Genomic DNA, 12,667 nt, shown 5'->3' with positions numbered 1-12,667 from the left:
CTTCCTCCCTCCCTCCCTCTCTCCCTTCCTATCTTTCTTTCTACTTTTTCTCCCTTTTATTCTGAGCTGTGTGGATGAAAGGCTCTTGGTGCTGCAGCCAGGAGTCAGTGCTGTTGCCTCTGAGGTGGCAGAGCCAACTTCAGGACACTGGTCCGCAAGAGACCTCCCAGCTCGACGTAATATCAAACGGCGAAAACCTCCCAGAGATCTCCATCTCAACACCAACACCCAGTTTCACTCAATGACAAGCAAGCTACAGTGCTGGACAACCTATGCCAAACAACTAGCAAGACAGGAGCACAACCCCACCCATTAGCAGAGAGGTTGCCTAAAATCATAATAAGTCCACAGACACCCCAAAACACACCACCAGACGTGGACCTGCCCACCAGAGAGACAAGATCCAGCCTCATCCACCAGAACACAGGCACTAGTCCCCTCCACCAGGAAGCCTACACAACCCACTGAACTAACTTTAGCCACTGAGGACAGACACCAAAAACAAAGGGAACTACAAACCTGCAACCTGCAAAAAGGAGACCCCAAACACAGTAAGATAAGCAAAATGAGAAGAAAGAAAAACACACAGCAGATGAAGGAGCAAGATAAAAACCCACTAGACCTAACAAATGAAGAGGAAATAGGCAGTCTACCTGAAAAAGAATTCAGAATAAGGATAGTAAAGATGATCCAAAATCTTGGAAATAGAATAGAGAAAATGCAAGAAACATTTAACAAGGAACTAGAAGAACTAAAGAGGAAACAAGCAACGATGAACAGCAGAAAAAATGAAATAAAAAATACTCTAGAAGGGATCAATAGCAGAATAACTGAGCCAGAATAACGGATAAGTGACCTGGAAGATAAAATAGTGGAAATAACTACTGCAGAGCAGAATAAAGACAAAAGAATGAAAAGAACTGAGGACAGTCTCAGAGACCTCTGGGACCACATTAAACGCGCCAACATTCGAATTATACAGATCCCAGAAGAATAAGAGTAAAAGAAAGGGACTGACAAAATATTTGAAGAGATTATAGTTGAAAACTTCCCTAATATGGGAAAGGAAATAGTTAATCAAGTCCAGGAAGCACAGAGAGTCCCATACAGGATAAATCCAAGGAGAAACACACCAAGACACATATTAATCAAACTGTCAAAAATTAAATACAAAGAAAACATATTAAAAGCAGCAAGGGAAAAACAACAAATAACACACAAGGGAATCCCCATAAGGTTAACAGCTGATCTTTCAGCAGAAACTGCAAGCCAGAAGGGACTGGCAGGAAATATTTAAAGTGATGAAGGAGAAAAACCTGCAACCAAGATTACTCTACCCAGCAAGGATCTCATTCAGATTTGATGGAGAAATTAAAACCTTTAGAAACAAGCAAAAGCTGAGAGAGTTCAGCACCACCAAGCCAACTTTACAGCAAATGCTAAAGGATCTCCTCTAGGCAAGAAACACAAGAGAAGGAAAAGACCTACAATAACGAACCCAAAACAATTAAGAAAATGCGAATAGGAACATACATATCGATAATTACCTTAAATGTAAATGGATTAAATGCTCCGACCAAAAGACACAGACTGGCTGAATGGATACAAAAATAAGACCCATATATATGCTGTCTACAAGGGACCCACTTCAGACATAGGGACACATACAGACTGAAAGTGAGGGGATGGAAAAAGTTATTCCATGCAAATAGAAATCATAAGAAAGCTGGAGTAGCAATTTTCGTTAACAGACAAAATAGACTTTAAAATACAGACTATTACAAGAGACAAAGTGGGACACTACATAATGATCAAGGGATCGATCCAAGAAGAAGATATAACAATTGTAAATATTTATGCACCCAACTTAGGAGCACCTCAATACATAAGGCAAATACTAACAGCCATAAAAGGAGAAATCGACAGTAACACATAAAGAGAAGGTGACGTTAACACCCCACTTTCACCAATAGACAGATCATCCAAAATGAAAATAAATAAGGAAACACAAGCTTTAAATGATACATTAAACCAGATGGAATTAACTGATATTTATAGGACATTCCAATCAAAAACAACAGAATACACATTTCTCTCAAGTGCTCATGGAACATTCTCCAGGATAGATCATATTTTGTGTCTCAAATCAAGCCTTCATAAATTTAAGAAAATTGAAATTGTATCACGTATCTTTTCCGACCACAACACTATGAGACTAGATATCAGTTACAGGAAAAGATCTGTAAAAAATACAAACACATGGAGGCTAAACAATACACTACTTAATAACGAAGTGATCACTGAAGAAATGAAAGAGGAAATAAAAAAATACTTAGAAACAAATGACAATGGAGACATGACGACCCAAAACCTATGGGATGCAGCAAAAGCAGTTCCAAGAGTGAAGTTTATAGCAATACAATCCTACCTTAAGAAACAGGAAACATCTCAAATAAACAACCTAACCTTGCATCTAAAGCAATTAGAGAAAGAAGAACAAAAAAACCCCAAAGTTAGCAGAAGGAAGGAAATCATGAATATCAGATCAGAAATAAATGAAAAAGAAAAGAAGGAAATGATAGCAAAGATCAATAAACCTAAAAGCTGGTTCTTTGAGAAGATAAAAAAAACTGATAAACCATTAGCCAGATTCATCAAGAAAAAAAGGGAGAAGACTCAAATCAATAGGATTAGAAATGAAAAAGCAGAACTGCCACTGCAGAAATACAAAAGATCATCAGAGATTACTACAAGCAACTCTATGTCAATAAAATGGACAACCTGGAAGAAATGGACAAATTCTTAGAAATGCACAACATGCCAAGACTCAATCAAGAAGAAATAGAAAATATGAACAGACCAATCACAAGCACTGAAATTGAAACTGTGATTAAAAATCTTCCAACAAACAAAAGCCCAGGACCAGACGGCTTCACAGGCAAGTTCTATCAAACATTTAGAGAAGAGCTAACACCTATGCTTCTCAAACTCTTCCAAAATATAGCAGAGGGAGGAACACTCCCAAACTCATTCTACAAGGCCACCGTCACCCTGATACGAAAACCAAAGATGTCACAAAGAAAGAAAACTACAGGCCAATATCACTGATGAACACAGATGCAAAAATCCTAAACAAAATACTAGCAAACAGAATCCAACAGCACATTAAAAGGATCATACACCATGATCAAGTGGGGTTTATTCCAGGAATACAAGGATTCTTCATTATACGCAAATCAATCAACGTGATACACCATATTAACAAACTGAAGGAAAGAAACCATATGATCATCTCAATAGATGCAGAGAAAGTTTTCGACAAAATTCAACACCCATTTATGATAAAAACCCTACAGAAAGTAGGCATAGAGGGAACTTTCCTCAACATAATAAAGGCCGTATATGACAAACCCACAGTCAACATTGTCCTCAATGGTGAAAAACTGAAACCATTTCCATTAAGATCAGGAACAAGACAAGGTTGCCCACACTCACCACTCTTATTCAACATAGTTTTGGAAGTTGTAGCCACAGCAATCAGAGAAGACAAAGAAATAAAAGGAATGCAAATTGGAAAAGAAGAAGCAAAGCTGTCACTGTTTGCAGATGACATGATACTATACATAGAGAATCCCAAAGATGCTACCAGAAAACTACTAGAGCTAATCAATGAATTCGGTAAAGTAGCAGGATATAAAATTAATGCACATAAATCTCTGGCATTCCTACATATTAATAATGAAAAATCTGAAAATGAAATTAAGAAAACACTCCCATTTACCACTGCAACAAAAAGAATAAAATACCTAGGAATAAACCTACGTAAGGAGACAAACGACCTGTATGGAGAAAATTATAAGACACTGATGAAAGAAATTAAAGATGATACAAATAGATGGAGAGATATACCATGTTCTTGAATTGCAAGAATCAACACTGTGAAAATGACTCTACTACCCAAAGCAATCTACAGATTTAATGCAATCTCTATCAAAATACCACTGGCATTTTTCACAGAAGTAGAACAAAAAATTTCACAATTTGTATAGAAACACAAAAGACCCCGAACAAGCCAAAGCAATCTTGAGAATGAAAAATGGAGCTGGAGGAATCAGGCTCCCTGACTTCAGACTATACTACAAAGCTACAGTAATCAAGACAGTATGGTACTGGCACAAAAACAGAAATACAGATCAATGGAAGAGGACAGAAAGCCCAGAGATAAACCCACGCACACATGGTCACCTTATTTTTGATAAAGGAGGCAAGAATATACAGTGGAGAAAAGACAGCCTCTTCAGTAAGTGGTGCTGGGAAAACTGGACAGGTATATGTAAAAGTATGAGATTAGAACATTCCCTAACACCATACACAAAAATAAGCTCAAAATGCATTAAAGACCTAAATGTAAGGCCAGAAACTATCAAACTCTTAGAGGAAAACATAGGCAGAACACTCTGACATAAATCACAGCAAGATTCTTTTTGACCCACCTCCTAGAGGAATGGAAATAAAAACAAAAATAAACAAATGGGACCCAATGAAACTTCAAAGCTTTTGCACAGCAAAGGAAACCATAAACAAGACCAAAAGACAACCCTCAGAATGGGAGAAAATATTTGCAAATGAAGCAACTGACAAAGGATTAATCTCCAAAATTTACAAGCAGCTCATGCAGCTCAATATCAAAAAAACAAACAACCTAATCCAAAAATGGGCAGAAGATGTAAACAAACATTTCTCCAAAGAAGACATACAGATTGTCAACAAACACATGAAAGGATGCTCAACATCACTAATCATTAGAGAAATGAAAATCAAAACTACAATGCGGTATCACCTCACACCAGTCAGAATAGCCATCATCAAAAAATCTGCAAACAATAAATGCTGGAGAGGGTGTGGAGAAAAGGGAACACTCTTGCACTGCTAGTGGGACTGTAAGTTGATACCTCCACTATGCAGAACAGTATGGAGGTTCCTTAAAAAACTAAAAATAAAACTACCATATGACCCAGCAATCCCACTACTGGGCATATACCCTGAGAAAAACATAATTCAAAGAGTCATGTACCACAATGTTCATTGCAGCTCTATTTACAATAGCCAGAACACAGAAGCAACCTAAGTGTCCATCAACAGATGAATGGGTAAAGAAGATGTGGCACATATATACAATGGAATATTACTCAGCCATAAAAAGAAAGGAAATTGAGTTATTTGTAGTGCGGTGGACGGACCTAGAGTCTGTCATACAGAGTGAAGTAAGTCAGAAAGAGAAAAACAAATACCATATGCTAACACATATATACGGAATCTAAAAAAAAAATGGTTCTGAAGAACCTAGGGGCAGGACAGGAATAAAGACGCAGACGTAGAAAATGGACTTGAGGACATGGGGAGGGGTAAGCGTAAGCTGGGAAGAAGTGAGAGAGCTGCACTGACATATATACACTACCAAATGTAAGACAGATAGCTAGTGGGAAGCAGCCGCATAGCACAGAGAGATGACCTCGTTGCTTTGTGACCACCTAGAGGGGTGGGAGGGAGACACAAGAGGGAGGGGATATGGGGATATATGTACATGTATCGCTGATTCACTTATTATACAGCAGAAACTAACACAACAATGTAAAGCAATTATACTCCAATAAAGATGTTAAAAAAAAAAGAAAAAGACGAATTCATTTTGAAAATAATAAGACAAATGGAACAAAATTAAAGGGGCAGGAAGAAGCAAAAGTAAATTATTGCTCTACATAGATCTCCTACTTGGGGGAAGATAATATAATGATAAACAGTGTATAAAATACTGTAAATCACCACCATATAGGTCATGAATTTACAAGATAGTCACTGGGTACTACTAGTATTTAAATAGCACCAGAGCTTTTGTATAATGCAAAAAAAAAAAAAAAGGAATAAAACAATTTAAGTACAAGGAAAAGAATAATTTCATGGCAGCAACTGATAGATATTACATTAAAAGAGTTATTAAGAGTGAAGGATAGGGAAAAAGGGAGCATAAAAGGAAATACTAGAAATTGAACAGGGGAGACAGATCAAGAAGTAAATAAAGAAGGTAATATGATAAGAAAAACGGGAATGAAAGTTTTAAAGATGCTTTAAGACAACAAATATTAACTTGATAAAGGTATGAATACTGGTGGCACATTCTTAAAACATTTTTAAGAAACATTTAATGTTTAGAAAAGATGCCAAACAGGTCTGAATGCTGAAACTGAGATTATTCTTAAAAAAATAAGATGGACTTCTAAAAGGACCCTAGTTTACACTAGGAAAATACAAAAAAAACAAAAATGATAAACCAGAGTTCATTATTCACAACTGTTCTTGCAGATGAGAATAAATAAGAAAATAAATAAATTTTGTATTCAAAGTATGTGAATAAAATCAGGTAGATTAAAATAATATTTAAGGGACTTCCCCTGGTGGTGCAGTCGTTAAGAATCTTCCTGCCAATACAGGGGACATGGGTTCGAGCCCTGGTCCAGGAAGATCCCACACGCTGCAGAGCAACTAAGTCCATAACTACTGAGCCTGCACTCTAGAGCCCGCGAGCCACAACTGCTGAAACCCGCGTGCCACAACTACTGAAGCCCGCGCACCTAGAGCCTGTGGCTCCACAACAAGAGAAGTCACCGCAATGAGAAGCCCGTGCATGCTCACAAAGTGTAGCCCCTGCTCGCTGCAACTAGAAAAAGCCTGTGCGCAGCCATGAAGACCCAACACAGCTATAAATGAGTAAATAAATTAATAATAATAATATTTAAGAAGATAGGTTCAAGGCCTAAACTTAAAATCACTCCTATTACATATTTGGTTTTAATCACCAGACTGCCCTTGGAGCCAAAATTAACAACCAGTAAAGGAGGTGCTAATATTCTCTTTTAGGAAAAGCCTTAAAGTGTTTGCTAGAGAACAGAAACAGGCAGAAGAAATTAAAGTTAGAAATCATGTAGGAAGTGAAGTCCAAGAAAGAAAGGATCAAAGCCATAGCCAGAATCAAGGTCCTCAAGAGTATGATGGATAACAAGCAAAGTTCTAATTCACCCAAATCAGAATCAATACTTGAAGGATTATCCAAATGACAACGAATGTCCTATATCAGCTCACAATTTGGACCAAAAAGGTCAAAAAGCCACAAGAATAGAGCGTCATATGTTAGTCCAGACACACTGGGCTACAAACTTCATAAAATCATGTAAGCTAGGACTTTCTCTCTTTTGACTTAGACTGAGATATCCAAACTTTTCTAATGAAAAAAAGTTTCAGCTAAAAATAAAGTGATCACTCTGAAGAGAATAACTCTTTCACATAGTACTATGCCATGTGTACACATTATGAAGACTGGTCATTTTTATTAACAGAAAGTCTGAATGTGGTATGTTAATGTAGAGATAACTGGAATCTTAATGATTCAACTCAGATTATTGAAGAGGCAAAAGACAGAAGAAAAGGAATACATGATAAACACACACATATAGGAAAAAAAAGATAAAGAACAAGGAAAACACAAATTAAATGACATAAGAGAGGAAGGCTAAAATGAGAAAAATTTAATTTGGTAATCTGTAAAATTACTAGGATTTAGTTCAGAAATAAGGCCTGTATTCTTTAGGCTCCAAATGTGTGGACAGAGAATGCCAATGGTTAGAGTCAAATTTCAGGAATAAATGAACAAAGGAATGGCTGAACAGAATTTAATAAATAAATGAATGGAGCTCAGTCTGGTATGAAAGATAAACAAGTGGAATGAAAGGGAGCATGAAGGGGAATTCCAAGCAGTAGGCAAATACAGCCCTGTGAACAAAGTAGTAGAGGTGTGAGAAAGCACAGCTTGTTTAGGAAATATCTGGATAACCTGGTATGGATCACTGGATCCCTGGGTGAAGAGAAGAACAGCAGGAGATGAAATTGGAAAGGCAGATGGGGTCAGATCCATGCTGTTCTAAAGACAATGGGGATCGAGTGAAGGATTTTAAGCAAGAATGAACCATGTCAGGCAGAGCAGAATATGTAGGCTAAGAGAATTTGTCAAGAAGCTACTACAGTAATGTGAGAGAGTAATCATATGGCTGTGAAGGGTGAGATGGAGACGAGGGGATAAAGTCAAAGAATATTAAAGAGGCAGAATCCATTTAATAATTAACTAGATACGTGGAATCAGCGAGAAGATGAAGTAGACATTTGAATATTTGGTTGAACTGTTGTGATATGAGGGAATACAAAGGGAAAAACAATACATGGAATGAGAGAAACCATGTCCTTGAGAACAAAAGGGGCAATGAGTAAATAGAATGTCCTGAGTGGGAACAGTTTCGCAGGCATCCACTGATGCCTTTTTGACAGCTACCACTGGCATTTCTCAGTTCTACACTGACATGAACTAAATATTTTTTTGGAAAGATTCATGTAGCAGTTTCAGGGCACTTTTACCATCTTAAGAATACCTGTACTTTTGTAGAAAACTGCAGATCATACTTTAAAAATACTAACTGAAAGAATAAATTCGCTTTTGTATTACTCTTTAGAAGACACATAAGAGACTCCGTATAAAAATACAGACAATTCCTGACTTACAAACCACTAGGCCCACTACCAATTCACAAATACAGCCAGTGTTAAGGCTAATGCTCTAACTTGAACTGTTAGGGCTTTCACCCACTCAACTATTCTATGAATTCTACCATCTTGTCCCTGTTAAGATTTGAAGGTACTAAGTGGATTTGGGGCTTATCTATTTGTAATACATCAAATATAGTATAGATTAAATAATTTGCTTATTTGTTTTATGAGAACATAAAAAAAAAACCCAACAATTACTCTGAAACAATACAACTAACAACAATAAACTTCTGAAATCCAACTCATTTGCTGTGTGTACAGTTAGTGCTTAGTTATTACAATAAATCAGAGAATTCCAAACTTTGGAAAACTAATATAACTCTTTTGACATTCAGCTGCTATAAAGTATCAAAAACCTGCAGATTGTGACAAACATATCTAGAGCAGCTCTGTATACAGCTAAATGTGCTCCCTCCCAGGCACTGTATTTCTTCTTCAACTATGTGTTATCTGTCAATTAGTAAGAACTTTAGTAGCTTTTTTTTAAACTCTTGCTACTGACTTTTTAAAATACATTTATGCCAAGATCAATAAGACAAAATACTTCATTTTCTAATTGTATATTTATGTTTAAATAGCATTATTCTCTCCTATATATTCATATAATTGCAAAATAATAATTTGAATAACATACAAATGAAAATTCTTAGAGCCAGATAGGGTAGAAACATTTAAAAAAAAATTACAAACCTTGTAGGTATTTAGACTCCATTTTCTAACAAGTTCTAACTTTTCCATTGCAGGATTTTTAGTTTCATCTGCTAGAATAACTGGTCCACTTTTTGTCTGCGTTCTCTGGCCACCTATAAGATCAGAACAAAAGATAAAAATGCAAACCAGATAAAGACAAGTAGAAAGAAAACAAAACACTGATGCTGTTCAAATTAAACTACTTATGCGTTTAAAGAAATAAAAAAGTTCCCACAAGGTGAAGGACTAGAACTTCCTGGAATCATTTTGAGGATAATTTCCTAACACTTAAAAAAAAATATTTCTGAGGTTTGTCCATCTTCTTAAAAACAAATCCTGCAACCGGCCTTCTTCTCTAAATACGTTGCTGTTTACTTCAAGAAAAATAAAATTTCCACAATTAATCTTATAACCTAATGATTCTAAAAAAAACTGTCAGTGAAAATCTGAAAGGCCACGCACTCTTCACAGTGATCTCCTTTCACTATACTACATAGAAGAGAGCAACAATAGAATGTTACTGTAATTTTGGAGGATTTAAAAACACTATAAAGTCATTAAAAATATCTTACCACTAGTATAAGAGGCTGTGTTATAACAAGACCTACAGTGTACTTCGTTTTTTCTCAAGAGAACCCCCCACTTCCAAAAAAAGCCATAATTAATACAGGCAGTATAAAGCCCTGATAATGCATTGCTCCAACAATCAAGAAATTATGACATAAAAGCAACTCTACAACTATATAGTTCCTAATAGTAAAATATTTTTCGTAGAAGAAAATTTTTTTTTTTTTTGCGTTATATGGGCCTCTCACTGTTGTGGCCTCTCCCGTTGCGGAGCACAGGCTCCGCACGCGCAGGCTTAGCAGCCATGGCTCACCGGCCCAGCCGCTCCGCGGCATGTGGGATCTTCCCAGACCGGGTCACGAACCCGTGTCCCCTGCATCAGCAGGCGGCTTCCCAACCACTGTGCCACCAGGGAAGCCCAGAAGAAAATATTTAATAAACATGTGTGATGCTAATGACTTGGGATAGAAACTTCATAATAATTTTAAAATAACAATGAGAAGAAGACAAGAGAAAATGTTTTATAAAATGGCTGTAAAAGGTTACAGTCAGCAAAAATCTCTTTTCTCACTCCTCTAGCCAGCCCAGCCTTTACCACAATCTAAGAAAGAGAACAGCATACAAAATCAAACACATTTAAGAATTTACAAAATTCTCACAGAAACAAAATATTAACATTTCATGTAAAAAGAAATACAAAGTTTATTTTTTCCCTGTTTTTATAGCCCAGCAATATTAAAGTGCAGAGCAGTTTAGGATCAAATAAGTAAACCAACATTTTCCAGAGCGAAGAGAGGATGATTTAAAATGAATCAATTTTACAGTGTTTTTTAATCGTAAGGTAAATTAAATTTCGGGTTTGAAATAGAGCCTAATAAACTTTGAAAAGCCAGAAAGATAAGCTATGGCTAGAAAGATTATTTTCCTTATTGTTAAAAAAAAAAAAAAAGCAGCCACCAAAACAGCCAGAATAACACACACCTAAGAATGTAAAGCAAGTGATAAGAAACTGAGTGAATTAGTTTAGTTTCAGCAGTAGCAAGAAGGGCTTTATCCAATCAGTGCAGTGAATACCTGCAGGAACAATTAAATCACTTCCTTGTTGAGCCAGTCGACTAGCTGCCACCCTGCTAGGAGACATAACAGATGGCAGTGGTGGTGCTGGGGAACCTGAAAAGGGCAGACATTTCACTGTGAAAATCCTTTTCTTCCTCCACATACTTATATTTTGAATATAGGTGTACTGACATTTTCTTTAAGATATTCAAAAACTAGGATTAAAAGCTAGAATTAATATACTTGTTTTCTTGCAGAAATGGACTAATAATAAATGGATGCTACCAGACTGAGTTCTTAGTTTCCAAATCAATTAAAAGAATGTGATTAGAGTCCCACAGCTGAATGATTTAAAGCTTAAGTAAATATTTTATCACTTGCTACTCTAACATAGGGAGGAAAGCTCTTCAAGTAGAAATCCAAGGGCACATAATACTGTATCAAATTTAAAATTAAAATTCATAGAAATGTGAATGAATCACAGCCTTCACAGAAATTGTAGCCAACATTTTCATATCATATATCAAATATCACATAGTGTAGGTCACTGCTACTCATAGTATGGATGCAAGGGGTCTCCATCAATTATGTCACCTGGGAGCTCACCAGAAATGCAAAACTCAGGCCCTGCCACAGATCTACTGAACCAGAATCTGCATTTTCACAAGATCCTCAGGTGATCTGCATGGTTATTTTTAAGCTCGAGAAGTGCTAATATAGAGTGTTATTCCGATTAATCATAAGCATTACTTTTGAAGCTTTTAAAACATACCTGAGACACTCCATAAAATCTTCTGATTATCAGTGAAACAGGTATCTGTAGGGCTTTTTTTTTCTTTTTTGCCAGGTTTATCTTTTTTATTCGATTGATTTTTAGTTTTCATTTATTAGGTAAATAAAAATTGTATATATTTAAGGTGTACAAAGTGATGTTTTGATATATGTATACATTGTGAAATGATTACATCCATCACCTCACATAGTTAGCTCTTTTGTGTGTGTGGTGAAAAAACTTGAGATCTATTCTCTAAGCAGATTTCAAGTATACATTATTATTAACTATAGTCACCATGCTGTACATTAGGCAACTGTAGTTTTTTAAAAGCTACTTAGGCTATTCTCAAACACAACTAAGCTTGAGAACCAGAGGAAAGAACACAATTTCTGAGTGAAGCACAACTGAGTTTTAAATTCTAACTCTGGGCTTGAAATTCTGGCTCTATTTAACCACATAGTATCAATATTTTAGTATCAGTAATTTGCCAGTAACACCCTGGCAAATTACTTAAGGTCCCTGAGCCTCAGTTACCTATAAAATAAGAAAAACTGACTACCCAACATTGTTGCTAATGGCCAGCATTAAACTAAGAAAACTGTCTGGCATTAAACTAAAGAAAATTAGCTTCAACTGATTTCTTTATTTTAAATTCTAAAGGCTATATATCTTTAGGGAAGTGATAATTAAAAAGAAGTTGAAAAAATTATTAACATCCTTCCACATTTAGCTGAGTATATTTTAATGTTTATAAGATAATTTTATTTCAACTACACTCTTTCCCAGTTCTCTAAAAAACACATAATGTATCAAAATTTATAATTAAAATTTTCTAATAAGAATCATCGTCAACCTTCTCATATCCCAGATATACTAAGTTCTGATCAGAAACAGCCACCAGGTTTAATAATATGAAAACCTTAATCTGGA

The 12,667-nt window shown here is 36.0% G+C and overlaps 1 protein-coding gene across 10 annotated transcripts in view; it reads right to left on the bottom strand.

The window, feature by feature from the left end:
• The window catches only part of ARFIP1 (ADP ribosylation factor interacting protein 1), a 148,910-nt gene that overhangs the window by 52,928 nt on the left and 83,315 nt on the right, over positions 1 to 12,667 (bottom strand). For 8 of the 10 annotated variants that reach the window (XM_060147803.1, XM_060147804.1, XM_060147809.1 and 5 more), the window contains 2 exons: positions 10,981 to 11,076; positions 9,340 to 9,452 (listed from right to left, as the gene is read on the bottom strand). In XM_060147803.1, coding sequence (XP_060003786.1) covers positions 9,340 to 9,452; positions 10,981 to 11,076 — 209 coding nt within the window. Of the gene's footprint in view, positions 1 to 9,339; positions 9,453 to 10,887; positions 10,925 to 10,980; positions 11,077 to 12,667 lie in introns of those variants that run through there. The other 2 variants (XM_060147810.1, XM_060147808.1) reach the window with 2 other exon arrangements.

This window comes from Lagenorhynchus albirostris, chromosome 4, assembly GCF_949774975.1.
Source record: "Lagenorhynchus albirostris chromosome 4, mLagAlb1.1, whole genome shotgun sequence".
NCBI classification, from domain to species: Eukaryota; Metazoa; Chordata; class Mammalia; order Artiodactyla; family Delphinidae; genus Lagenorhynchus; species Lagenorhynchus albirostris.
Note: the sequence above shows the minus strand (reverse complement) of the source record. Positions and strands in the feature narration are given on the sequence as shown.